The sequence below is a fragment of the Amblyomma maculatum genome, chromosome 9, assembly GCF_055883805.1.
Source record: "Amblyomma maculatum isolate TAMU_Amacu chromosome 9, ASM5588380v1, whole genome shotgun sequence".
In the NCBI taxonomy this organism is placed as follows: domain Eukaryota; kingdom Metazoa; phylum Arthropoda; class Arachnida; order Ixodida; family Ixodidae; genus Amblyomma; species Amblyomma maculatum.
This window is the reverse complement of record NC_139352.1, coordinates 38,468,719-38,496,346: the sequence shown is the minus strand read 5'-3', so window position 1 is coordinate 38,496,346 and position 27,628 is coordinate 38,468,719. Positions and strand designations below refer to the sequence as shown.

The 27,628-nt window shown below is 41.9% G+C and overlaps 1 protein-coding gene across 1 annotated transcript in view; it reads right to left on the bottom strand.

Annotated features, from left to right (window-relative positions):
- Nucleotides 1-26,583, bottom strand: part of LOC146178878 (ATP-binding cassette sub-family C member 3-like) — a 60,672-nt gene extending 34,089 nt beyond the window's left edge. Inside the window, exons 1-10 of the mRNA XM_084580060.1 lie at nt 26,575-26,583; nt 25,237-25,365; nt 20,774-21,031; nt 19,144-19,347; nt 17,391-17,537; nt 15,425-15,521; nt 10,784-10,980; nt 5,390-5,566; nt 2,243-2,410; nt 231-409 (exon numbers count right to left, since the gene is read on the bottom strand). Of these exons, the coding sequence (XP_084436186.1) occupies nt 231-409; nt 2,243-2,410; nt 5,390-5,566; nt 10,784-10,980; nt 15,425-15,521; nt 17,391-17,537; nt 19,144-19,347; nt 20,774-21,031; nt 25,237-25,365; nt 26,575-26,583 (1,565 nt within the window). The remainder of the gene's footprint in view (nt 1-230; nt 410-2,242; nt 2,411-5,389; nt 5,567-10,783; nt 10,981-15,424; nt 15,522-17,390; nt 17,538-19,143; nt 19,348-20,773; nt 21,032-25,236; nt 25,366-26,574) is intronic.
- Nucleotides 26,584-27,628: the final 1,045 nt, after the last annotated feature.

The window sequence follows — 27,628 nt, the reverse complement described above, 5'->3', positions numbered from 1 at the left end:
GTCTGGCCACTTGTCACTCTCTAAGAATCTGCGGATGAAGGGTTGGTACTTAGGCTGACTTAACTAGAAAACCTAAGTTTACTCAGCATAACGTGCATGATTGAGGATTTTCCTGAATATGGTAGATACTTTCATGTTTTGTGGAAATTATTGACGTGACCAACAGGAGATGTGAGATAAAGATGAAAGTCAGCCAGTCGTGATAAAATTACAAATGAGAAGTAACTTGCCTGCTGTCTTCAAGACCGTTGGAGTTGTAGAAGGACCCTTGCCGAGTTCGGTTCTTATTTTTACCGTTCTGGTACAGCGCCGCCGGCTTTTTAAGCACCACTCCTGTTTTTCCGCACATGAAGAACACGAAGTCCATATGCTCCAGCAGACTAGCCTGGCTCGTGACAATAAGTCTCGTCTGCGGGCGAAGTGATGTGTTTTAATACATCGCGAATAATATGTGAATATGGTAATATATGTACGCACATGTGTCCACACACTTGTCTAGAGCACGTGAATGGTGATCTGGTGTGTACATCGTAAGTGGAGTGCAGTGCTATCTTACTCTTCACCAGCTAATTGAGCGTATACGTTTACGTTTAGGTTATTACAGATAAGTTATCACAAAGCGTCATGGGAGGTGCACTCAAGATCGAGCTATACGCGTATGATTATATATTTTTTCCCATTTTACTCATCCCAACCTTATCAACTACATGTGACGAAACTATATGCAAAGTTCATTTTATTCAATGCTAACTAATCAAATCTAAGTAGGTCATGCAGTTACCCTGTGCAATCGTACTCGACATAAGCTATTCAATGATTTATGACTTGATGCTAAACGTAAGTTCAATTTTTATTCACAGTTAAAATAATAAAGACAATTATTTAGGGCGTGCATTTAGTCCAGTGAAATTATACTCGACATTAATCTATCCAAAATATTTCACCTGCCAAAGCACAATAATTTTCAATTTTTCTTCAAATAACTAATCAACGGTAACTAACTGTGGCGCCAAATTAACAAAACACCCTAGTAATTAATCTGGTCGTAAACGGTCAGTAACTCATGCGGACATGCGCCAAATCACTGTAGAGTATACTAAGAGAGGCTTGTCGCTAGGCATGAAAAGCCAGCTTGATCTTGCTGAGCTCCAAGGTAATCCCAAAATTGCTTAGCTGCTACTGGGTTTTCACTCGGCGTAGTAGATCTACATAGAGTCCGGTGGGTAGCAACGAATTTCAGAAATGCTAAACCGAGCTCAACGTTTGTCCGGTCTAGACAACTTATAGCACCTTAATGTTCAATTATTTGTCTTTGGGCCATATACAATGAACACATGCCATGTAGTTCGCGTGTATTTGCCGTAGGGTAATTTAGTGGCGCATTTGAACGGATAATACTCGATCACTTGAGAGAACAGGTGAAGCAGTGCCTTATTTCGTACCAAGCCCGTCGTCTGTAATTATAAGTGACATATTTTGGTGCTTTTATATATTGTTAGCCTTTTAAATGGCATCAACAGTTGCGCTGCAAAGAGAATGTTGGAAGATGACACTGTAGACAATACAAAGCAATATGAACAAGCTTCGAGTGACAGCATTGGACTGTTACTCAGCGCTTCGGCAAGACACCTCGTCTACACAAGGGGGAAGCAAATCTTTTATAAACATTGGTTAGGGGACAGAGGGTCTCTTCCAACCACTGTTAATTTTGTATGCTTTGTTTAACTTTAGCGGTCGCAAGATAATGCCTGGTATTCAGTGACTGAAGTAAAGCAGCTTACACTGCACATTATTATTCATAGTACACACTGATGAGGACAGTGAATAATACCTAGCCTCTATGTTTACATCAGTGAAGTTTGCGGATAGTGTTAAAAGGTCTCCCAGGAATCAAAAATGTGTTCAGTATAGTGAAACAAGCAGCGTAGACCTGAAAAAAAAATCTTGGGAATTCATAAGCGTAAGAAGGTGTTCATTTTGACTGCTTATTTGGCTGGCCATTTCCTTGTGACAGTCCCAAAAGTAGTTATATAACTCCTGTGGAACGTTTTTTTCACGTACGAGTATCCATCTCAAATGACTCAAAACGATTCAAGCGCATATTTGTCATGCAGGGTTAGAGTATGAATTCTAAAATAATATGGAGATGGTACTATTGCACATATTAATACAGAATTATGTACTCCTCGGACTACCTAACAACGTCGAACACATTTTCCCTTGAATTTGCCACTTTTCCTACCTTGTTGGCGAGAAGACCTTTCCTGCCCAACAGTCGATTGAACACCGCCGTAGAGACGTTCGCATCGAGTGCACTCAGCGGGTCGTCCAGAATATACACGCTGCTGTCTTGATACGCTGCCCGAGCCAGGGAAAGTCGCTGCTTTTGTCCGCCGCTCAGATTGTAGCCCTGCCGAGAACCCAAAGTAAAAGGTCACATGACACGAGGCTACCTCGGCAGTCCAATCTGCGCTGCATATGTCCGTGCTGGGTAATGCTTCCTTCAAATGAGGAGCGCCCTTTACCCGATGAGATGGATGCGTAGTACGTCAGTTAACTGAGGTTATCAAGCAGCCATGTTTACAAGTAAAACTTTAGATCTTGAGACCAACATTCTTCCGTCCACGATAAAGGATGGAGGACTGACTGTCGATCTTGAGACCTACATTCTTCCGTCCACGATAAAGGATGGAGGATTGACTGTGAAGGAGGAGGTCTAGAAATTTCAAGGTAACCAGAAAACGAGGAAGTGTGTCGAATCGCGGCATATTTTACTGTCGTAAAGGATAGACGCGTTCAGGAAATAGCAGACAAGACACTTGCTAGACGCCAAGTTCAGTTTTTTGCTTAGATAAAAAACGAAAGAGCAATGTGGACTATAGCCGATAGAAACAGGATGAGTGGATGCCAAATATATGTGTACTTAATGCAACAATTGTTAGGAAGACTGAAGAGGACTGTTCATCGACCTTTTACAGACTTTTATAGCGCAAATAGGCATCCAAAACATCCATACTTGTCTTCCTTTCCCGCTCCCTTGGACACGGCGATGTCCGGCCTACGCATAGGACACGTTCTACCTTCTGAGTGACCCCCACTAAATTAAACTCGGACCGCCTCATGGTCATCTGGAAGCTTTTTTTTTCAAGCACATGTCTGTTATAAAGAAACCATGTAACTCAAAAAACGCCCACAGAAGCACCGCCACACAGGTACCAAGGAAACGGTTCAGCTTTCACGCAAATTTCATATTCGAAAGAACGTTATTCTTTGTCCGGTGTCCATGAACTGTCTTGAGCAGTCATTCTATTGCCGGAGCTAACCAGGACAGCCAGCAATCAGATGGCAGGGAGACAGCGAATTAGATCAGCAACATGACAGATGAATGATCTTGATACGGTGATTGATGCACATTGATTGACGTAAATTACTAATCGCTCCTGCATTGCATACTATCTCTATCTTAAAGGTTTATCCTGAAGATAATGTGACGCATACATTATCCTAACGCATATGCCCGATTATTTTTGAACCGTTTTGAGATATTTATTTTGAACCAGGCAGGAGGTGAGCACGCTGCTGTGGTCGGTTCACGTGAATGTTACGACAAGGCGGGTATCACGGCAATATTAAAGGTAATTGATTACTTTGTTTAGAAATAACAAATGAACTGTTTTATTTCTGATTTTAGTTTGCAATAATATATATTCCGAAATCTCAGGTCATAAAATCAAAGGTGAGTCCCTGGTAGCATTTCTTGATCGGCAATGTGTTTCAAAATATTAAACGCCAAAATTGAGCATTTCAAATCTCGTTCAATGGGATTTCAGAAATGCACACCTATACACTGTCATCTCTTGCAGCTACCATGCATCATATGCAGAAACATTAGTGTAGTTTACGTTTTTAGAGGAAGTCAACATGGTTCACGTGACAAGGCTTGCCTCCGACGTTAAATGCGAGACAGAAATGGATACAGCTATCCTGTTATATGTATATATATTGTATATAAAATAAGGTTACCTAATTGCCAGTAGAACCAAGAAAATAAGGAGGATTGTTTCCATAGCTCCACAAATGCCTCGATTCTGGCAATCTTGATGTCAAGTGTTTTCTGGGATGGTTGTTGAACAGCTGCTGTTACATCACATTCGACGGTATCGCTTCAAACATGACCGGACGTTCCACGACTGACGCTATGCTTGACTCTGAAGACCTCTGGCGCTACGCAAGCACTACTGAGCTATGCTTGAGAGCAGGTTTAGAGAACATCCTGAAGGCAGGGTTACACGCAACATGAGTACCGTATCCAAAAGTAGAAGATGGCCTGCCGAAAGCAAATCGTGGTACTGATCCCAGAAACATGACGTATTTTTTCTTAGTGTTTCCTAGCAGTTTTTACGAAATTTGTATTCAGGTAAAAAATGAATATGCTGCTAATTCTTCCTTCATCGGTGCCACTAAATAAAGACACAGATTGCGTGTTTTTGTTACGATGACTTCGACACCCAATAACATGAACATGTGGCTAAAAACTAAATGAAAGGCACCCTTGTCGAGAAAAAAGCTTAATTTCTTGAAATTCAGCGGACAGTGATTGAGGTGTATTAGTGAGTTGTGTCATTAGAACATTGAGAATAAGTTTGCGTATGTTCATTCAAAAATGCCTAAAATGAGGGCGATGGAATGAATTTTTTATAGCAAAACTATACTCACTAACAAAATTGCAAAAGAGAGCCAAATATCAAACCTAACCGAAATTCTTACTGGAGTATAATGAACCACGCCCAATTTGATCACCAATGTTGCCCCGGCACACGCCATAAATCCGGCCGGCCCGCACTAAAATCGGGCTTAGTAAAAGTGCACTATATTATCATTCAAGTATAATGACCGTGCTGAGTTCGACTAGAGTACTGTAATTTGGTCCGGACTGCCCTAGAATTGACCAACGTAATGGACCAAGTGGTGCACGCTTCCATATAAATTACCAGTGTACCCATAATAAGCCTATCGTTTCGTTATTATTTCCTGATCATTACTCCACAATTAGGTGTATGCTAAAAGGTGATTGTATGCACTATTTTCATCCCAACCTCGGTGGAAAACCGCAGCACAGGCATTATTATTATTAGAATCTCCCTGTTAGATGATAATGCCTTCCTACCATTTACCAATAACTGAAAAGCGAAATATTTGGGTAAAAATGAATGCGAACTAAGCAATAAATGTCGAACATATAGTGAAATTTTGTACCTTTTCTACGCTAAAATCCTGAATTAACGGTTTCCTTCAAGGCCACGTATGGCGCCCAGCGTGAAACTCGGGAAACTGTTTATGACCTGTGTTGGAAGTTTTTTCGGCAGATAGAGACATTTTATTAGAGTACCTTCTCTCCTACTTCTGTGAAGTCTCCGGCCGGAAATGTAGACAAGTCACGGGTCAAATCACACGCTTCCAGGACTCGCTGGTAGCGGCAGGGGTCGTACTCTTTTCCAAATAGCACATTGTCTCTCAGTGTCATGTTGAAAACGCATGCAACCTGTGGGACGTATGCCATATTTCCCTGAAATAGAGCAGTATACGCGCGTCAATTTCTTATCTTTGCTTGCAATAATAAAATCGTCTACAGCTCTGCGCTTGTCGCATTTCTCAAACGTAACCAAGAGCAGACATTATGATTGACGCATTGGAACAAACTTAGGATATTCGTATTACGTAGAACAGAAAAATATCGAGGTCAGAGAAGAAAACGAGAACAACAACTTAGCTAAATACTCTTAAATGATATTCAACACAAACCTTCCTATACAGGCAGCTATACTGTAAAAAAACCTCAATCTCCAATGCATTAATTTTGCGCTTTCAATTATCGCGTGGAACACGCCATACAGTGGTTATGCGTTATGCAGAAAAATACAAAATGTGCCACTGCGGGCATTGTTTCATAAATAATTGAGAAACTATCCTGTCGAAAAAAAATCTAGAGAAAAGGTTCTGTTGTTACAAAATTTTTGTTCAGGTTTTGACGGAAAAGTTTTTGTGACAACAGAACATTCTTTAGTAACATAAGAAAGTTCTGTAGTTTCAAAACAAAAGTGCTGCAGAACTACACACAGCAGAAATATACTACAGAAAAACTGCAGAAATACAGAAAAATCTGACATTTTTGTCAGAACTACAGAATATTTTGTCGTATATCTGACACGGTTCTGTAGTTTTTTTTTTTTTCGACTGTGATGCTATTATCCAATTGAGATTTTCGCAGAAATAAACCGGGGAAGCGGATTTGAATCGCGGCATTTAATGCTGAACTGAGAGGCGATTCCACAACTGCCCCATTCACCGGGTCCTTGTATTGTTGCCTCCGTTTCTTTTGGGCCTGGAGTCACTAGAGGCTTTGACGTGATTCTAGGTATGCTTGGAAGGCCGTGACATTTGCGCAAGTTTCTGTTCGGCTCAGTTCTGTGCTATCGCGTGTAGCCCTTCATACAATCGTTCATTATTTTGGACCAAATTTGCAAGTGGCCTTGATATGCTGATTAAGTAAAGGACCATCAAGAAACTGTCGAAACTTGAACAACCAAATAAAAATTCGAACGACAAAATGAAAGGGCTTTATGCGGGAAAAGCATAATAATCGTCCGGGATAGGATTATTGATAAACAGCGAATACTGTCGTCCAGACAGACTATTTTAACTCGCATGAATTTTCACTTTAGGACCTAAAGAGTTTTTGTTTTCGTATTAGCATTTCTGTCCTGTTGTTTTTCTTCATATCTTACTAGTAATACAACCTAACAGGCTATATCGTGCTTGGGGTTTTGACATTAGTATGGCAGGAGTTTGTATTCGGGAATATAATCATACTTCTCCAACCTCTGGTGGACAAGAACCTTGTAAACAAAGGAACGTGTTCATATGGTTGGGACGTAGATATAAAAATTGATTAATAAATGATTGCTTATAAAGAAGTGACTCATGTGACATCAATAAAAAATTGGTTGCTCGCTATTTTTTACTGTATTATTTTCAAAACCGCTCATGTAATCCAAGCTAGTTTGCTGCGTCTTGACACTGTCCGTAAGCTGCAATTTTCAAGAATGATTTTTCTCTTGCCCTGCAACTACTGTGGATCAGTGGTTAGGCCACTCGAAAGTTGAACCGAAGTTTGGTAGCTAATATTAAGCCAGTACTTCTCAAAAACTCAGATTAGTTTCTTGTAGGGTACTCCCACAGGGCCTACAAATAATTACATGCTTTAGTTACTAAATCGCCAAGTGATTGAACTAACGAATTACTGTTTGACGGCCCGGATCAAATCGTTGCACGAAGGGGTAAAGGTGACCCGCCTGATGTCATGACGTCTGCAACACGCAGATTAATCGACCATACTATTCACACCCAAATATTTCATTTTCCTAATAACCAAACCTTTTTATATTAACATTAATTTGAAAACAATCCTGGGGCTCTACTCTGCTGACAGAAACAATCGACAATTTTTCATCATATATATTAAATATAGAAAACGGTTTGTATTCTTTCAATCTGTGTAAATGTGCCAAGACTGTACTCTTCGGCTTCAACTGTTTGATCTCCAATTATCAAGAAAGCAGACCAGCAACAACTAACCATACCAGTTTAACAGGCTTTCCTTAGTTGTCGTGAATAGAAGATGGACGTAAGGGTAAACTTTTCTATGAAGAAAACTCATAAATAGGAGCCCTTTCATTTGTACTATAAATGCTATGTTTTCTTTCGGAATTAGGCAGCTCACGGTAGGAATGGCTCTGTGCAGAGAAGGAGATAAACAGCGCTACAAATAAAAATTACGCAATTGCAAACGCTAACTTTAATCATATTTCCTCAGGCTTGGGCTTCAGTATCATACTTCTGTATATCTGTTAATATAGATTATTGTTGCGTTACCTATTTCAGATCACGCCACCCTGAATCGGCTGCTGTGTTCAGAGACTATTAGAATAAAACTCAAGAGCTGCCTGTTCTCTTTATGACACATCTAGGATGATTCCTGTTATAGATCTTATCAAGCAGACATCTCATTCTTCTATGACATCCATTAACTCTTAACATTTGAAGTATTTATGTCAAATAATAGGGGCAATACAATATTGACATAATAGGTTTCTATTTTTTGTTTCTTTCGAATACGCTACCTCACAAAAAGATATTTTTTCGATAATACCATTTCCTCGCGTAATAGCTCTTTTATGTGTATGCCAGCGCACAATCGAAGAGTTGAATGAGCTTATAACAATGCCATTTCTCTACCAGTGTTACCTGCCTTCTAGCCATAGCCGGTAGTTGTAACCTTGTGTGAGGTGTTTCGAGGAACTTACTAAACATATTGTTGTTATTCTTGTCTGGCATTCTAAATAAAAACACGCTTGTTATGGCAGTAAACATGGAATAACTTGTCATCTAGCTCACTCCGTTTTAAAAGCAAGGCACGCTGTTTGAACCCTGGGGCATATTTTCATAACTGGAAATAGGAAAGCATCCTCAGTAAAATATCCGAAGATCTAGCCATTACAAATATTTTACACGCGGTTTCTGTCACCTAATTCAGATTGTTTTATTTATTCCTCATACAAGCGAGAGGAGGCAGATATTAAAGGCTATGTGAAAGCCTGACAGAGATCCCTGCCCCGCACACAGATTCTGACATCAAAAATTACAAACATATATCAGTAACTGAATACATGAATACATATGAACAGTTCCTATAATTATGAAGAGCAGCCTACAAACATGGCTGCACACAACTAGAAAAATAAGTGCCAAAGACAACAGGATATGCGGATGGTATTTTGAAAGCCACGTTCTGCATTGCCGGAACTAAGGTGGATCACGGGAGATTGCAAAATCTGAGTAGTTATTCAGTTCTGAAATACACGTTTTGCCGTATTAACATTTCCTTGATCAGCTTTCTGAATCTGCGTTTTGAGCAGTTGATACCTACTAATTCTACCACTTTATTCATTATTTCGATTGCTTGAAACTGAAATGCTTGTTTCCTGTAAATGATTCGTACCTTGGGCTTACATATTGCTTTTGTCCTGAGGCTGTGGCTTAGAGTGGAGCGTTTTTGTTTTTCCACCATCGTGCTGCCTTTTAAGGAACGCAGCAATTCCAAATAATATACGCGGTCCGCTCTCAGCTTGGCGTACTGGCTGAAAAGTGGTACTGTTCGCACGCTTGCAAAATGACCATGAAAATTTGAAAAAAATGCGGAAAACGTTCTTTTGTGAGCCGACCAGTTTCCTGTAATTATAATTTGTCGTTGTGCCCCATACTAAAGAACCATAAGTAAGCTTACTATAAAAAAGAAGCGTAATAGAGCTCCTTCTTCAACCAGAGTGGCAGTAGATGCATTATTCAATAGAAAACTCCCACAGTTTTTGATTGACAGCTCCGCAGTAAGGTATTTAGCATGAGTGTTCTAATTTAGGTGTTCATTGAACCATACCCCTAAGAATTGTTGCTCCCTTACTTGGCTTATAGGGTCATTATTGTACATGAGGTTGATCTCGGAGCCTGTTGGTTAATTAATTGAACAGAAAACAATATATTTTGTCTTTACTCATTTAGCAGCAGTCTGCTTTCAACCATACTGACACATCAATATTTTTCGTGCAGTGTATAAATGTCTACTGTCCTTGCTTATTGTGTCAAATAAATATTAATTATGAAGAAATTATCCTCCAGTTACCAAAGTATCGCATTTCTTATTCTACTGCAGGGCTTGGGAAGAATAGCGTGCTCTTACAAGTAAGTGCGCTATAATACATGATACTCCCTTATTACTCCCTTAAAAGATTATCCTTATTTAGAGCGTATAGCCAGTGTAAATCAATGGGCAGCATTCATTATGGTCTTAATATTATCGCACTGTGTTCACGGTATTGTTCTGTACATGCTATTGTAATTATAGATGTGCTTTCACCCAGCCGAATTCGCTGCATGGGGATATCATTGAGCTTATATATATATGGTAAATAAAAAATCGACCTTCGCGTTCAAGCCTGCGATTGTCCACAGTAAGCCAAACATGGAATTGTTTGAAATTTTATAGACGATTATCGCTTTCCTGTAGCAAAAGTTTACATATTCAGCATACACTCATTGCCTCACAAAGCATTCACGCGCACATGAATGCATAAACAAGTTTATTTTTAACCCTTGTAAAGTCTGTTATTTCTAGGTTATTTGAAGGAAATACAGTGAATTTGTTTTAGTTATCCTGGATCTTCAGTGAAGTCAGACGAAGCATTTTTATGCTCTTGAAGTTGCAGAACCTTGCTTTCATAAGAAACTACATGCTTAACACACCGCTGTTCATAATCATTTCTGCCTTTGTGTTCGGCCCTTCAGTGTCCAATGATTAATTAGTTCAGATAACTCCCTTTCTCAGCACAACTCTCCAGGAAACATTCCAACCAAACTTTGACTACCCACGGACTTTTGCATTGACAAAGTTTTGGATGTGAGTTATGCAGAAAATATGCAAACCATAAATTCATGGCAAAAGAGATGTTTTTACTCTATCTCTTCATGAATGGCCATCAGAAACCAGCACTGAAAGATAATAATAAAAGCGAGAAATCCAGGTTCGGTAACCGAACCAGTAGGTTGGTTTTTCTCTGGAATTTGGGGATACTAAATGGTGTGAGCAAAATGTAATGTTCACACCTGACACGCCACTGTTGATGGTAGTTAATTTAGGCAGCCCACATATGCCTCTGCTGTGCCCACTCACCTTGACGGCCATACTGCCGTGCACGGAATGAAGCTCTCCAAGGATTCCTCGAAGCAGCGTAGACTTACCGCTGCCCACGGGTCCTGCGATGCCTACCAGAGACCCCGGCTCGACGAATAACGTAATGTCGCGCAATGCCAGGGAACCCGACCGCTTTCTGGTCCTTGAAAACGAGCACTTCTCCAAGACGACCTCCCCTGCGAATGGGCAATACGCGAGGCATTTCAAATGCGGGCCACGCAAGTTTCTGAAAAAAAAAATACAGAGCTTGCCTGGCTAGGCAGTGCATGGTTAGGAAAGCAAAAAGCTAAAAACGAAATGACGTGTCACAAGGAGTGGGCATTGCAATATTGGGGATCACGCTCAAGATGTGGAATTTGTAGCCTTTTGCACCCAAAACGATGAAATCAGAATAGTGATGAATAAGGTAAGTTCAGCTTATCATACATAATTTGCTTGCACTGTGGCCTAATAAAACGGACCAAACGCACAATAAATGCAGGGGAGTGCAGAAGCCGTAACCTGTCTCCGAAATAATCTGTCATCTGCAGAGTTCATCGTACAGCTGGGAAGGCAACATTGCGACACGGCAGGCTCGGGCCTGAAGCGCCCCTCTTGCTTGTATTAACTGTAGACTGTTTCATACATAACGCCACAGACGCGGTTTGGAAATTGCCTAGCATGCTGATTCCTGCACTCAACCTTTCAGTGCAGAATTATTACTATCTGCATTGTTTTATATCGCTGAGGTGGCTGGTAAATCTCTTTCGAGTAGCTGGCTGAGAAAAAGAAGAGATAGGACAAGATAAACGGAAGCTACAGGACAAGCGCTGACCCACAATTCAGCCTCAGCCTTTAATCCAAAGCCCAGAATAAAATGAAATGTGACGAAAATATAGCTTTCCCGTGGAACATCCCTGAGTTCATCTAATAATCAAAAAGTCACTAAAAAAAAAAGACCTTTTTTGCTTGAAAGAGCAAGAGAAGAATATGCTTCTACCACCCCTCTCTTCAACGTTTCTTTGTGTCGATATTAAATCCCAACATAGTCAAATAGGGGAGTGCACTTCTCCATCTTCGTTGTCCCACAAAGCGGCAAGGACAAAACTTTTCTGATCTCCAATTTCCCTTCTTGCGAGACAATAAAAAAGGAGAAATGCAGTCCCCTATTTTACCAGGTTAGAATTTAATATCGGCACAAAGAAAAGCTGACGATGGAAGTGGTTGAAGCATATGTTATTTCAAAGGAAATTAAATGTGTCAGCAAGACTTCTCATGCTCTTTCAAGCAAAGAGGTTTCTTTCTTGAGTGACTCTTTGATTAGCAGATGAACTCAGAGATGTTTCACATGAGAGCTTCATTTTCGTCCCATTTCTTTCTGTTTGGGCCTTGGAGTAAAGGCTGAGGCTCAGTTTTGAGTAAGCGCTTGTCCTGTAGCTTTCTTTTATCTTGTCCTGCGTCTTCCTGTTTGCGCTGTTTTTATTACCAATGAATGTCTACCGACTCGCCCAACAAAGCATATTGGTTCGCTGGTCACAGCAACCAAAACTTTACAATATAGAGAACTGCGCCATCGATCGGTAGCTGATTTCTTTACTCTCCAAGTGGCCAGTCTCTCAGGCTGCACATTGGATGTCGTCGTCCTCACGTTCTTCATCTTCTCTGACTGGGATTTGAGTCTATCGGGTTAGCCATGGAGCTGGGGTGTGGGGCGTTGTACCCATCAGCAAGCCATCCGCTTGAATACAACATGTCATTGCCACCTATGGCAGTGAACGCGGCCTGCTTCGAGTAGTGTAAGAGAGAGGTCGGCTTACAACACGCAGATCGGCAGCATGACAAGCAACGAGAAACAACCTAAAGAACCGTGAAGATCCAAGAAGCTACACTGCCCATTCCTTGTAAATCCAAAATTACCCGAACAGCGGCCCAGAGCCACCCCTTTAATCAAATGAAAGCTCTACTCATTCATTCATTCATTCATTTTCTGGCAGAGTTACACTAAAGATGCTAATTAAGCCTCCTTCATTCTATTAAAACAGTAATGGTCATGGTAAATACTGATAACACATGGCAAATGAATGTTAGACAGAACGAAACTTGTTCAATATAGAGCACTTCTAAAATTTAGTCCGAAAGGCCTCTTACGACTGGCAGTGGACTCGCTTGTCGAGTCACAGAAGCAGCCAGCACGACAAAAGGCACGCACAGCCGATTTCAAAAAAATGTTTTCATAGGCGCCAAGACAATAACACAGTGTTCAAAGGAAACTATGAGACTCATGTTGCTCTTGTAAAAGAAGATGAAAGAATCTTTAATTTGATCGTTTCTCTTATGCGTCCACGATATGCGAAGGAAGACTTTGGGGTCCCCCTTACTTTTAAATTATTTATTTTTAAATGTTTTCATCATATATCTATTGTGCTGTTTACAAAAGCTGTGTTCAGAGACACGCATGGAGGAGTTTCAATGCCAGCATGAGGCATACATTTGCTACTCCTCTCCTCACAGCTTTTGGACGAGCCCCATCGTACTGCTCTCTTCTATTCTTTGCGACATTCTGCTTTGCGCTGTCAAGTAATCTGCATTAAATCAAACACCAACTAGGTCTTTAAAAACTCCACCAAACTGCATCCTCACGTTTACTTAACCAAGTAAGGCACTTTACACAGAACTGTGTACATTGCTACTCACAATATTTTGAAAGCGCGAGCTAGCCTGACAGTGTTTTGTTTATTCGAAACGGCTCTACAAACACCAGTACTTCAGCATTATGCTTATTATGCTCTGTAGCGAGTCAAGCAAATAATATTCTGCAAAATGCGAACTTGGTCGACGGGCAAGAACCCCAACGACCATCGGGTATTTCAAAAACGCTGATTTTGGCTTTCTTTTCAGCCACTTTTAATTATATTGACATTATTACAAGGTCATTAGGTGACCATTTAAACAATCTACAGTAAAATAAAAGCCAGAGGCTATCTCCTAACAGCAGAGATTGTAAATTTACACGAATGTCTACAAATCTTTTTGTTGTGTCTCGATGTGCAATACAAACTTGTATTCGCATCTAAGCTGCGCTTGCGTCTGAAATGTTTTTTACGATAGCGTAGGAGCTCCAATGCAACAAAGCCGGCCTCCGGTGTCACATATGCTTCCGGCTTGTCATCTCACAGGTTGCAATAGCCACCTATTGCCAGCCAAGTTTGGTGTACTACAGAGTCATCTGCGACCCCTCACCTGCCTTAGTCGGCAGATGAGAGCGGCCTGCCAGGTAGTCCTTAGCTTTTACATCGAGTAGTGGCTCAAGCTTTCTCTTCAAAAGCGTATTAGTATCGGGCCACGACTCTTCTTATGCATGCAATTTTCTCGACAAACATCTATTAATTAATTTATTTTATTTATTTTGCAGGCATTTTTACGGAGCCGTGGTAGGTGGGCTATACAGAGCGTGTAGATGGCATTAAAAGCAACCCGTCATAGTAACTGCATTAGAAGCTACAGGCTAACCATCTACACCGGCCACATGGGAAGTTGTAATTCTAAAGACTTGTAAAGGGCGGGCGAGACTGGCATAAAGTTTCAGGCATAAAGAGCGAAAAAAAAACAATTCATAGTTCGAAGGCCGCAGAAGAAACATATCAAAAATACAATCTGACTGCAGCAGGCGGTTTTTCATGGAGGCTAAAAACAAGGCGCCCGTGTGCTGTGCGATGTCAGCACTGACCCTTCTCTCCTTACTCTACTCGTAAACTCTCTGTACTGAATCCATCTCGCACATCTGTAGCTTATGGCGAATACGAGTGAGAGAGCAGGCGCACTCGAGAGGAGTTCGAAAGTGCTGTCAGATAATCGGGAGGCCCCAGTGGGCGAGCAGGAGTAGAATAACTGGCTTCCAATGGAAAAGGAGGAGAGCTTTTCCTCCGCGGAGAGCACCGGTGCTCTCCGCGGAAGAAAAGCCCTCCTCCTGTAAAGCGATTAGAGGAAGTCGCATGACATAAAGCGTCATATCCGCGCCATCTTTTCTTTCCTCTTGAGTCGGCGGCGCTCAAAATGGCGGCTGCAAAGTGTGGGTACTAGACGAGCGGAAAACATTGCTCAGGTGCTGTATGCCTGTTTGAGAGTCGCTGCTGGCGTCGACCAGGCCAAAGGAGGCAGTTCGCCGCGCTGTGAGAACAAAGGCATTCGAAACAAACGGTTCTACACGGAGCGTTGGTCTCTTCTCGGGTTACAACTGGCGCCACTGCGGGCAGGTGGAGAATGCTGGGGAGAGAAGTGGGGTCACATATGGTCGTAGCGCTCTGTTCTCAACACGCAGAGAGCGTTCCCGTGGGAGGACAGTTGCACCCTGGCTCGGCGTGCTCCTGTACTGCTCTGTACTGCTCGGCGCCTCTGCTCTCGTCCCTCCAACCGAATGCGTCATTAATCTCATTCTGTGCTTTACATGTTCTTGACATTATTATCCCTTTTTTGGTGAAGGCATTATAGGAAACTAATTGCTAGCCATAAGTATTAAATGACAATCGAAAACTGTTAAACGTCTCAGTGCGACGAATGTTTTAGGAGAAATGCGGAGTAGGGAGCTTGGGATTGATTCCAATCCCTCGGATTCCCACACTATGAAAAACGTGGTGGGCGTACCTCCTTGCTGCTTCTTTTCTGTCGTTGTGTCCGGCTCTTCCCATTCTAGTTCTTCAGCGCAGCACAGCCTCATCACTCGGCTCATGGCGAACGTCATCTGTAATCGTAGCAAAACCAACGCCTTTATTAAATTTGCTGTTGAGATTACAGGAATTATCTGTACTAGAATATGTGGCAAAATGATGTTTTCGGGAGTAAAATAAAATTCTAGTATGTCCGGGAGAATGCTGCCTTGGGCTCTTTTTCACGGCCGCAGTTTGGGAAATGGCAAAACTGTTTCACGTATTATAATCTGGTATGGAAGTCAGGATCCCCAGTCAAAGCCCAGTTTTCCAACTGCCTCTAGCTAGGTGCATATGTGACACGGGAGGAGTCTGTCTGTGGACTCCAACATACTAGCTAGGAACGTGGACCTGCATGGACCCGACTAAGCATCTTTTATATACCAAGACAAGCATTGTGATGGAATAGGGCATGGGTATGAAGCCTGATAAAAACACGGCGGTTCTATGAACCGAACGTTTTATTTCTCCGTTTGAACGAGTATGTTGGGCTGCGGCCGCACATTCAAGCGGTGTTCAAATTGTGCGCTGAATAGACAAAATTTCTTTCGTGTCAGCGTGTTCTATATGCGGGTCTCCTAGATTAGAAACCATGTTTTGGATGCCATTAACCGATAACCACAACTATCTTGCGTGAATCGGACTGATAGCTAAGAATAGCTAAGAATAGGCGGTGCTCATTTGTCCAGCCTTCAAACACGATTTCACTACTAGTGGGATTACAGCGTCTAAACATATTATATTTGCCGAAAGTAATTGTTTTCAATACTACAGGGGAAATTTTCTGCAACATTGTTCAAACAAAAATGCATAATGCTTAAGACAAAGCACTGAAAACTAAAGTGTCAATGCAGTCGTTACTTTATCATTTGAAATAATAGATTTCTAAAATATTTCACTGTAAAAAGTTGTCGAAATATTTTGCTCATGTGGAGGCAGACCAGTTATAATGATTAGTGTTATTAGGAACAAATTAGGTGGGTGCGTTTCGTTCAACTGCTCTTTAACAGCCGTAAGATGTTCCCCTTATGCATTTATAATTAGCGATACGGGAATTTCGTGCAGATATGTCGTTGGGAGGAAGCACTAATGTTGTGCATGACAGTTTCAGCGACATTGCATTTATAATTGCATACCCCGCTTTTCGTTTGAATGAAAACTGCACCTATTAAAAATTTATAGCGAAATGTCATAGAACAAAAATTACATTCAGCGCTCAGTAATGCCAGTTAAAAGCATGCATTTCCTGGTAGAATTCACGGACAAACAAGCTCCCAAAGTAGCAACCTATGATCAACATAGAACATTTGAATGATATCAGCAATAAAACATTCTCCAAAGGTTGTAAATGTTTTTTTTTTTTATTTCATTGAAATGCTTTCTACAATGCAGAAATGTACATGAATGGGATATTCAAAACGTTCAAATAGAACATGAATAGATTAGATAATTTTAGTTGTTCCTCAGTATCTAGGCATCCAGAGGCGCCAACACAGTGCGGAAATATCAGTTCGGCACGTAACGAATAAAATTCAAAACTGCTTTATGATCTGCAAAATTAGCACTATACCACAGACATTTTTTTTCCTTTTGCTTGGATTATTTTTGGTAGGCTTTGTGGACCTCTAAGAGCTAAAAATCCTAACTTGTTTTCAATAAACACATCGATAAAAAGCTTTTGTTCAAGGATGTATTTCACAATTGACACGCTTTGTGAGTTTTCCGTAGGTTTCTGCATTTCGCTCTCCTTTAGGTGCAGTTAGTACATACATTTGCGCAGCCAGAGTCACATGGTTATTTCTTAATGGTTCGATTGTCGAAAAGAAAGCTTTCCGTAAGGCAAAAACAACAATACTTTGTCTGCCCATTACAGGGATCTAAAGACGTTCGATCTGGGTACGCACCCTGTTTGCCATGATCATGAGCAGCGGGAGGCTGTTGAGGAAAGCCTCGATCAGAGAAAGCAGGTAGACGCTTGAAAAGGAGGCCGATGCACTCAATACTCGGGTAGGGTCCATAATCCACAGGGTTCCGTACATGATTATTGTTAACTGAAAGAACACGTAAGAAAACATGAGCATGGACTTTACCTTAGTTTTTCTTTATTTTTTACATAAGAAGTGTTCAGGGCTCGAAATGAAAATCATCTATACCAGTAAAAACTTGCTTACGCCGACCACGTTAGAAGCCAGGAATATATTTTTCTTGCTGTTATAATTCACAGCTTTAGTTGCAGAAGGTATGGTGCCTTGCACTGGCATATTATCTACGGGTCAAACTTGAAAGTATTTGGGGTAATCAGTGTCATGAAGGAAGAAGAAAAAGCGAGATACCAATACTAGAATAAACGCCCTATGTTATTCGGATACTTTTTTCGTTCGAAAATATTTGTAGCGTTCAGGAAATTTGCTGTGCCGCTTACACATGGTTACCATCGAAGGAATTGAACAATAAAATATTGAACCCAAGCACACGCACCTAAAGGGGTAGAGTGTTCAGTGGGGTTATGGCACTCATGAATATGTCAAAAAATGTCTGCCCATTTCTATTAGAGCGCGAATATTTTGACGACAGAAAAGTGATGACTTGCTTTAACTGTGGAAACCCTGAGTTGAAACAGTAGTTAGAGGAAATACAAAGTTCTAGGCCGTTGTCTTTGAATCACAAGCTCTGATCTCGAGTTTGCCTCTTACATTTTATGGTATAGGTTTCGGTAAAACCTTTAAGGGTGTACTCTCCCTGTTCCTAGCGCCGAGCGGAAAGCATAAAATTGCTGTTTTTTCGCACCAAGATATGTTGGGCCACCACGTATAAAAACTTTCTCTTTTTACCAGTCAGATCATCAGGAAACAGTTGCCTTCGCAATTTTTAATATTTTTATGTAACCCGAATTTTCCCAAATAGGTCCGTTACGCTGAGTATTAGTGCGATCAAGAAAAATCTTCGCTCTTTGTGTCTTCCGGTGAATCGATCTCCGATAACTTTAGACATCTAGTACTGGTTCTTCATCTTCTACTCCTATGCCTGATAATTCTGCCTCTATAACCACTAATGTGTCCATAACACTAAGGGAGAACCTTTTCACAGAGAGATGAAAATTCCAGGTGCAATTTTATGTCCCTTAAAAACAGAAATAATACTTGAACATAAATCCGACATGTAGTTTGTCTTGCGCTGAAAGCTACCTGTAAGCCTGTATGCCTTGGTATGACGCTATGGGACACCCAGAACACTGTATCTATTATTTTGAGGACAAAGTCAAGCTACTGTGCTTTCATTCTTCACTGCAAATTTGAAACTTGTTCTAATTCTCATCATCCTGTTTTAGTTCATAAACACGCTCAACAAAACCCGTGGCAGCACAAAAAATTCACTGGTTTAAAATAACGGAGCATATTTTAGCGATATCAGTTTCGTTCCAACCTTCTCTTAAAGGTATAATTTTCGGAGATGTTTTTATGCCCCTATTAGAGCCCACCTAGGCTTGAGGGTTCAAGAACAATTACTCGAATGCTTTGCTTTCATTTTGTGAATGAAGTGACTGCCATAACAGACAGTATATTCAACAGGCTACGGACTGCTGAAACCAGACTACATTGAGAAAAGTGTAACTAAAGTCATCCGAACTCCACTGGTACAGCGGCGCACAAATCTTACCAGCGAGCTGGCGGCACCAGTGAATGCCTCGAGGACTCCGCTGATGATGTCCACCTTGAGCACGCAACGAAGCTCATGCGCGCGAAGCAGGCCCAGAGTAGTGGCATGACTCCGCTCCCAAGCGTACATCTTGACCGTGCGGATCGAGTTGAGTAGCTCCATCATGCGCTTGAGGCGCTCGTCGCGCTTCTTGAGGCTTACCCGCTGCCCATAGAAACAAACAGTTGAAGTGATTTTACAGCTATAAATAAACTCACAGGACGAGCGGCTACCACTCCACTACGAGGAGTCTAGGCATACCTACATAAATAATTATGATAGTCGCTCTGGTAAACTACATGTGCCATCAGCACGCTCGGCTCCCTCAAATGGTGAAGTGTGCATCAAGCGCATCATTTTCGTTATACATGGCTTATATTCATACAGACAGTAAGCAAGGCGTTGTCTTGCGCCAACGCTACCGCCGAAACTGCAAAAGAAGGCATCCGTGAACGCCATTCTTTATTTACATTTTCGAACTGCTTTAATTATTGCTCTGCATACACTGTTTGAGTCATGATATCATCCTTAGAGTAATATCCTGTAACAATCAACAAACAAGCTACGCGTAACTTCAAAAGCAGTGACTGGTTTTGGCTAAATTCGCAATAGTTAAAATAGGAGCTCCGCGCTTCTTACCCTGTCCGACATTACCTGGTAATAATATCTGAATCGTCTTGATCTATACCTCCTATACAGCATGCGCACTCTGGTTCATTAGAGTGGCGTATGCCTTGACAAAAGTCATTAGAATATGCCTAGTTCGCCGCTCTGTTTGGGCGTGGTGCAAGTGAGCACGCTATAGTTTAGGCCGCCTGTGAAACGAAGTTGACAAAGTTCAAAAAACCGTTGGTATAACATATTTGGCTAAAAGTGCACACCTCATGCTGAAGCAGTGGATTGCAAGCCACCCGTATGATTCGGGTATATTTTCATCTTGTTTTTATTTAATAATGTTTCACTAAAGATAGCTAGCATGTGGAGAGAGAGAGAAATAAATTTTTACTCCCATAAAAGAGATCAGCTACGCCTATTAGGCAGTAGACATATTGATTTTCAGACGAATAAGTCGTTTAACTACATTTAAGAAAGAAAGAAGAAAAGACCTTCGACACCGTCACTTTGTAAATAATTAGGGCAATACTCTTGAGGAAAAAGATATGCAAATGCCAGGAGAAGGGTCGTCAGATAGGCAATCTAAAACTTGGCGAAACAATGCCCGTCAAGCGCTGGACGCTAAAAGTATATACGCCCACACCCCTCCCTCTTGAAGAAGCAGCCTTCTGTCCTGCATGTTCTAGGCACAATCTTAGAGGGTGAACTAACAAAAAAAGTATCCCTGACTCGTTTACGCAGTTCCCGGCACAGGCTGCGAAGCAGTTCACATCGATTAACATGGTCCTGGTGTAAGCAATTACAGCGAAAAAGCCAATCACGCGTCAAAGAAAAAAAAAGGTAAAACAGGGACGTAAGTAATAATTGTGGCTATCTTAAATATTTTCATTGACTTTGCTTTGAACTCACTAGTAACGAAATAGTTGCTGAGAAGCCACAAATTACTTTACAAGGTAGCTTCAAGGCCGCCACACACCTCGATTGCACGGAGCCTTGCGAGTAGTAGGCCCAGGGCAACCGTAGTGAGCAGAAGCCACGCGGCGCAAGCTAGAGCGGCTTCGAGTCCCACTCGCCGGAACAGCATGTAGAAGATCACTGGCATCACGAAAATGCCGGCTGCCGGCATGGGTATCAGGGTGACGCCGAACGAAAGGGTAGTGCAATCCACACCGAACACTGACATCACGTACGCTGGAGGGTTATCCTGACGAGCAGTGGAAGAGTGTCGCAGCATCTGCATTCGGCAAGGAGAGAGAAACAGGCTTCTTTAAAACATTACTTTCTTAGGATAACAACAAAGGTACTGTATGTGCCGGCCCAGATGTGCCACCTAATGCTTGGATTTGCAGCACGATAGCTTGGTTAGTTGATGGTGTGTGAATATTAAATGGCGCACAGCCACATGGCACGCCAATGTAGAGTACATCACAAGTGCGGTAAAGTGGTAAAAACTAGCGATATGATTTCTATGCATCCTTGAGATTCTGTTGATTGTTTCTAAAAGGGTCATGTAAAAGGAAAGCACACTTCGCGTGTGCTCTGCCTTTGTTTTCGTCGTCCGCTTCAAAAGCGCTTAGAAGTGAAGAAATGGCTGTATTGGGGGGAGGGGGGGGGGGGGAGCCTGCGTCAGCTACTATGTGAAAAGAAGAAAAATAGTTATCACGGTGCGTGAGCCGCTCCTAGCCTCCTTATTGTTTCTCTGCTTTTTACCACATATCAGGAGATTGAAATCGTTCGTTCGATACCTGCATGCGTAATGCTGCTAACCTAAATTTATTACGACTATTCACGACAGCACACGCTGAAATTTATTCATTTATTTTAGACCGAAGACCGAAAGCTGCTACCTCACTAGCAAAGCTGCGAACGCCGGATGTTGTGCGGAAGTCGACCTTTAAGTGACACTCTCAGTATACAATAGCAATAGCTAGTTTCAGAGTTAAACATAAGCTGAGATATGTTGTATCGTCTCCACCCATGAGCCAATATAGTGACTTCTGTCCACAGTGGTGGACACGACTATTGACCCTTCACCGTTGACCTGCGCCACCCTCGAAATTTGACCCCGGTCACTCAGACATTAACCTCAGCCCAAGTGGACCAAAACAATCTTTACGTGTAATGAACTATGCGTAGTTCGATGGTCACCCCAAAGTTTTGCCCTAGGCCACAACCATAGCTTGGTCCAGGCCAGCCGATAAATCAACATAAATGCACCGACTGGAGAGTATTTTGCGCAAGTTACCGGTGTCCCGTGTTAACCGCTACATTGTTTACTATGTTGGGCTCCCTAACAAAAACTGACTTTAAACAATAAGCAAATTAGAGTAATAAATAGCATTCTCGGCTTATGAAAGCCGTGCACGAAATGTTCTTTTCTTTTACGGAATGTGACTACAGCATGTGTCTGCAATGTCTGTTTAGTTTATGTTGAGTATCATAACCACTGAGATTCGATCGCTGGATAGCCTATTTGGAGTATAATTGCACTCGGCTAAGTTTAGACTTTAACTAGTTGCTGTTAAAAATTTTGAATACCTCAACTTTATGGAGTATCATAAAGTCGTATATCATTAGATACCTTATATCGAGTGCGACGACAATAAGGTGTTAGTTGATAATCGTTAATTAGTTAGAATAACAATTCAACTTTACGCTCCAACATCATGCCATATATGTAGAGCCCAAATCAAACTCTACATCTTGTGCAAATAAAGCAAAGCCGACGAAACCAATCATTATTTGAGCTAACGCCTGTCCAAGTGGGCTAAAAAAGATAACAGTCGCGGCAGAGTAGAACTTAATACTGAGTATAATAGCATCCTAAGAAACTTAAGTGAGCCAGTAGCTTTTTACATTTCGTTGCTTTATGCAAGCACGGCTTTCCTCTCCTTTAAATTCCAACGCATCATCTTCAGCTGGCAGCTGATCTCCAGTGCTCCTCAGCCAAATTAAAGAGCTGTTTAGCACGTAAAGAAGTAACGTCTGCAGGAGGAAAGTGACAGCTGAAAACATTCGTCAGAATAGCCAGATTCACAACTTTGAGAGACGGCTCTGATATGAGGTAAGTTTTACAATTTCAGCCCAGAAACCTCAAAATGTGTCTCACATGAGAGCTATTCAGGCGCCTAAATTGCTTAGGGCCAGGGGTAGTATTCTCGTGCTTATAAGTTGCAATTAGCCACCGCATGGAAGTAAAACAAATGCAGTATAATTACCATCAACCTATAAACGAGAGAAAAGAAAGGGGCATGCAGCCGCCCACGTTTGATAGGGCTTTTCTCATATTAGAGAAAGACGTTCAACGGGGCTGAAAGGAAATATTTGTATGTTACCCTCGCGAAGACGACTCCCTGCATTAGCACCTGGAACCGCTCGCTAAAAGCAGAGCAGAGATGGTTCATATAACAGGTCAGCGCCGCCTCGCCGACGCATGTAGCCACGAATAAGACAACCATGGATGGTAGGAGACCCGTGCCGTCGATCAGGTTCCTGCGATGAGAGAAGAACGCTCATCTTCATCATCTGTACATTTTTGGCCGAATAGGCCTAGTCACCACCATGGTTCATATACAACTGGCTGCTAGCCATGGACAGCCAACGACGAAACTTCAGCATCTGAGGATGGAACATAAAAATTAACTACACGAATAATGGGATACGTGGGCTACTGAAACTCATTGAGAGCAAGTGTGTTTTTTAATTCATAGGGGAGGCTAAACATTTATTTACTTGATTGATACGATTATGATATGACCACTCAGTTTATTCAGTTGAACTGAAAAGGAAGCAAGGTAAAAAATATAAATGGCAAGTCAAGTCATGGCACGTTGGTTACGAGGTGAAGAAAAGAGGAGGTGATAAAAGCCTGAAGGTGGCTGCCGAAACTCGAATTCGGACGGTGAGTATCTTCAAGGGGGAGGAGGGTAGCTCCTCTGGAAGTCCACTACTTTCTGTAATGGTCCTCAAAGCAAAAGCATAAATAGCTTAAACCTATCACATAACAGCTTCCGCTCATTAGTCCACTAAGCAGGCAGCTTAGATCTGCAATACTTATGCGAGATGTTTCCGAGCCCTGCCAAGACAAACACTGCCAAAAGTGTATATAGGAAACGTATTGACGAATTCTATAGTGAGCAGACAAAAACGCGAAGAGGAGGCAATTTCTTGTACAACCAGAACGAAGATGTACAATAGAAAAAGCGTGTGAAGGAAGACATGGTCGGAGGCCTGCAGGATTCGGTGTTCTTTGAGATGTTATGCATAGGATGTTGTTGGCAAGACCACCTGAGAGTGTGGTAAAGTTGCAAAATTTGCTTTCAAACTTGTGCGCTTTACTAGGTGAGCTGAGTCCAAAGTGCGTTTCTAACATTAGCACATGAAATAAATTGATCTCCCTCCAATTGCAGTTCAGTGAGCAGTACTCTCAGTATTGCAGTACTCTCAGTCCGGCTATAAGCCGTTCTTGGCAAGTTTCAACTTAGCATGAACCGCAGGAAGAAATAACAGAAATGCGGGCAAACTGTGCCATGCCAAGGATACCACCTGGCAGTAGTGTAAAAGCATCAGCTTTGCTGACTGCGCACAAGACAGCTGTGCTGTCGACGCAGCTATTCACCCCGCATATACGACTGCCGCTACCTTGTACTCTACATACTGAATGCCGTTGTTACCAAATTCCATCTACTTTGTGTAGATATATGTGCAACTGCACCATCCCAATGAAAATGATTTTGTCTCTCTGGCAGCTTTTATTATTTTAGATCTATTTTCAAATACATGGCCCACAGGGTGTTTATGGACTGCAGAAACTAAGTTTTAGTATCCATCAGAAGCTTACAAAATTTCTATCAACATGAGCATACAAACATTTTAGAACGTATTAAACCTGCATCGCAATTGGTAGCGCTGTTAACGTTGTTACCATTGCACTCGTAAGGCGTGCACTAAGTGATCAGTGATCACACTCCACTGCATGGTCCCGCTAATCCCTATGTGCTTACTAATCGCAGTAGGAAGACTTAATTTGACCTATGTACTCGTAAAAAAAGGTGAAGCGCGAAGCATCGATCTCCTTTCTTTCTAGCCAACTGCTGCGGAATCAATTCAAGGTCTTCAAATTGACGAGGGAACCGATTGCAGAGTGCAATAAAGGAAAAAATCAGGTCAGGTGTCGGCATCGTCGGCATGTAAAAAACAACAAACCAGCCTCTGTATGTACCGCGCAAACTTGTCCTCTCCTTTTTCCTTTTTTTCCAAGACAAGCAAGTTCGATCCTTTATTTCTTTAATAAAATTACATATTGATTGGCCATTCAAAGTGATTTAATCAAAATACGAGGTTTCAAGCATTCAATGAGTCATAGTAATGAGGCATGACATTAAAACACAGGTAGCTGACCTTATTAGCTTGAAACATAAGTAAGTAGTCGACCCTTACTCCAATACGAGCGTTCTGGACGTAAGGCAGGCGTAGTAGCCTAGGTGAGCCATCATCACCCAAAAGACGTCCAACCACACTATCCTGAGCACGGTGAGAGTGAAGTTTCTCTCTTTTTGGGCGCGCCCCCTGTGAACAGAAAAAAAGACAAGTGCTAAGTCATATAATAAAACGAGAGTCCGTTCAACCCTGTCTATTTCCGGGTTTCATAAAAGATGTAATCTGTGGGTAGCTCTCTATCTTTATCTGGCACAAAAGGGCGGATTTATTGCTTTGAAATATTTATCATCGTTTTTCTCGCCACTTCATTGAAACTTGTGAGTATAGAACGAAAGGATTCCGTCGGAAGCCTTTTTCATCGAATGGGGGGTTCGGACCTCCTCATGCCAATTGGCGTCTTGTCTTGGCTCTCTCTTCCTGAAGACAGAAAATATACTTTGAACAAACAAACATAGTCTGTAAGATCCGCGCTGCAAAACATTTTAGTATGGCGCTATTTAGTTCGAAATTGCTCGATGATGAAGACGCGTATATTTTTGTTCGTTTCCACTCTAACATACAGTTTTGAGTGAAAGTACTGTCATTGGCACAACAATGCACCAAAGATCCGGACAGTTCAACCTCAAGATCCCTTCAACCTTCAGCGAGCGAGTCTACCTTAAGAAAAAAAATGTGCACTTCTTTTTACATATGACTAGGTGCAGTGGCTGCTTGATCTTTAATCTAGGCCGTCACAGGAGGGATTAAGAAAGGAGTGAAAACAAAGCAGCTAGGATGTACAGTAGTTATGAGATCTAGGTTAGTTTCGAACACCGCTGATCATTTACGTGCGTTGCCATTGCAGTACATATGGTTGTTTTTGTGTTTCACCTCAGTTCAGTTCAGTTCAGGCGTTCAGTCGTGTCCGACTCTTCGTGACCCTATGGACCATGCCACGCCACGCTTTCCGGTCTCTCACTATCTTCTTACATCACATAGCTTCATCTGTAATGCCTCGAGAATGCCATCTAACCATCGCGTTCGCTGCCTACCCCTTCTCCGGCGACCCTCAACCTTTCCCAACATCAAATCTTTCTCCAGCGACTCCTCTCTTCTCATCAGATGACCAAAGTAGCTGAGCTTTAACCTTAGAATTTGACCCTCCAATGAGCAGTCAGGGTTTATGGTCGACAATATCGACTGATTTGATCTTCTGGCAGTCCAAGGAACTCTTAAGAGTCTTCGCCAGCACCACAATTCAAACGCGTCAATTCTTCGGCGGTCAGCCTGTGTTTCCATAAAAAAGGAGCACAATGACCAGGATGGAAGTCCTCGACATAGGGCTCATGAGCCGATTACCTTGGTCATTTTCCATTGAATGGCTTAAACTAACATAGAAAACGGCGATCAATATTATAAGATAAATTAATGCTCCTGTAATCAAGGAGCTGAAGTTGTTAAAACTGATGTACGCTGCTGTTTTCGATGTGCTTGGTAGCAGTTCTAGCCTCATCGGGAAGGGCTCGTGTGAGAACACTGCACAGGCACTGTGTTCAGTCTGCCATTGGCTTCTTTTATCAAAATAGGAAAGAAAAGGAAACGCAACCAGTGTATAGATATGGAAGCCGTAGGGGTGAAGTGGTTCGAGGCCTACACAAGGCGAAGTTGAAAAAAGCAATGGCTACACAGTAAGAACACATGCCCATACCCACACCCACACCAGAGTGTGGGTAGAAAATTAAAGGCATAGAAAAGCGCTACCTTTCCCCATTAATAGACAAGCGCTTACTGCAGGTGCCGCTATTTATAAGTGTCACATCTTACATTGCCGAGTATATGAACTATATGCACCCGTGTGCCTTCCGACGTTGTGGACGTGAAAAACCTCTATTGGTCATACTTATCCAGAGCTCACCACTGGAAGTTTTCTCACAGCCTAAGTCACTTTGACAGGTCAGACACCATAAACCAAACGGAATCAAAAACTAACTACGACGAAACTGCTCACGCAATAAGTTTGCGCCATTAATTACATTAAGTACGTAGTCACGTAGTGTAGGCACTCATGCATGGATGAGCCATGCGCAGTCGGAAATGAACTCTATGTTTTGCGAATTGGCTCACACACAGAAAGAGTTTGCCTGTGGCTATATCACGATCCGCTGTCATCTGAACTCAGTTGATATACTTAGCCCATCTCGACATGCCTGTTTAAAAGCGATTTGCACTTTACACAGAGGGAGGACAGAGGCACCAATAACAATCACAAACATCTAAGATGCTACTGCGTGCGATCATAAAAGTTACATAGAGACGGCGCTACGCCTCTTAAGTGGTTCATCAATTACAATAAAAGGCAGGTTTGCGAAAATACGTCCTCGTCTATACTGAGATTTAAAGGGCGTATGATTGC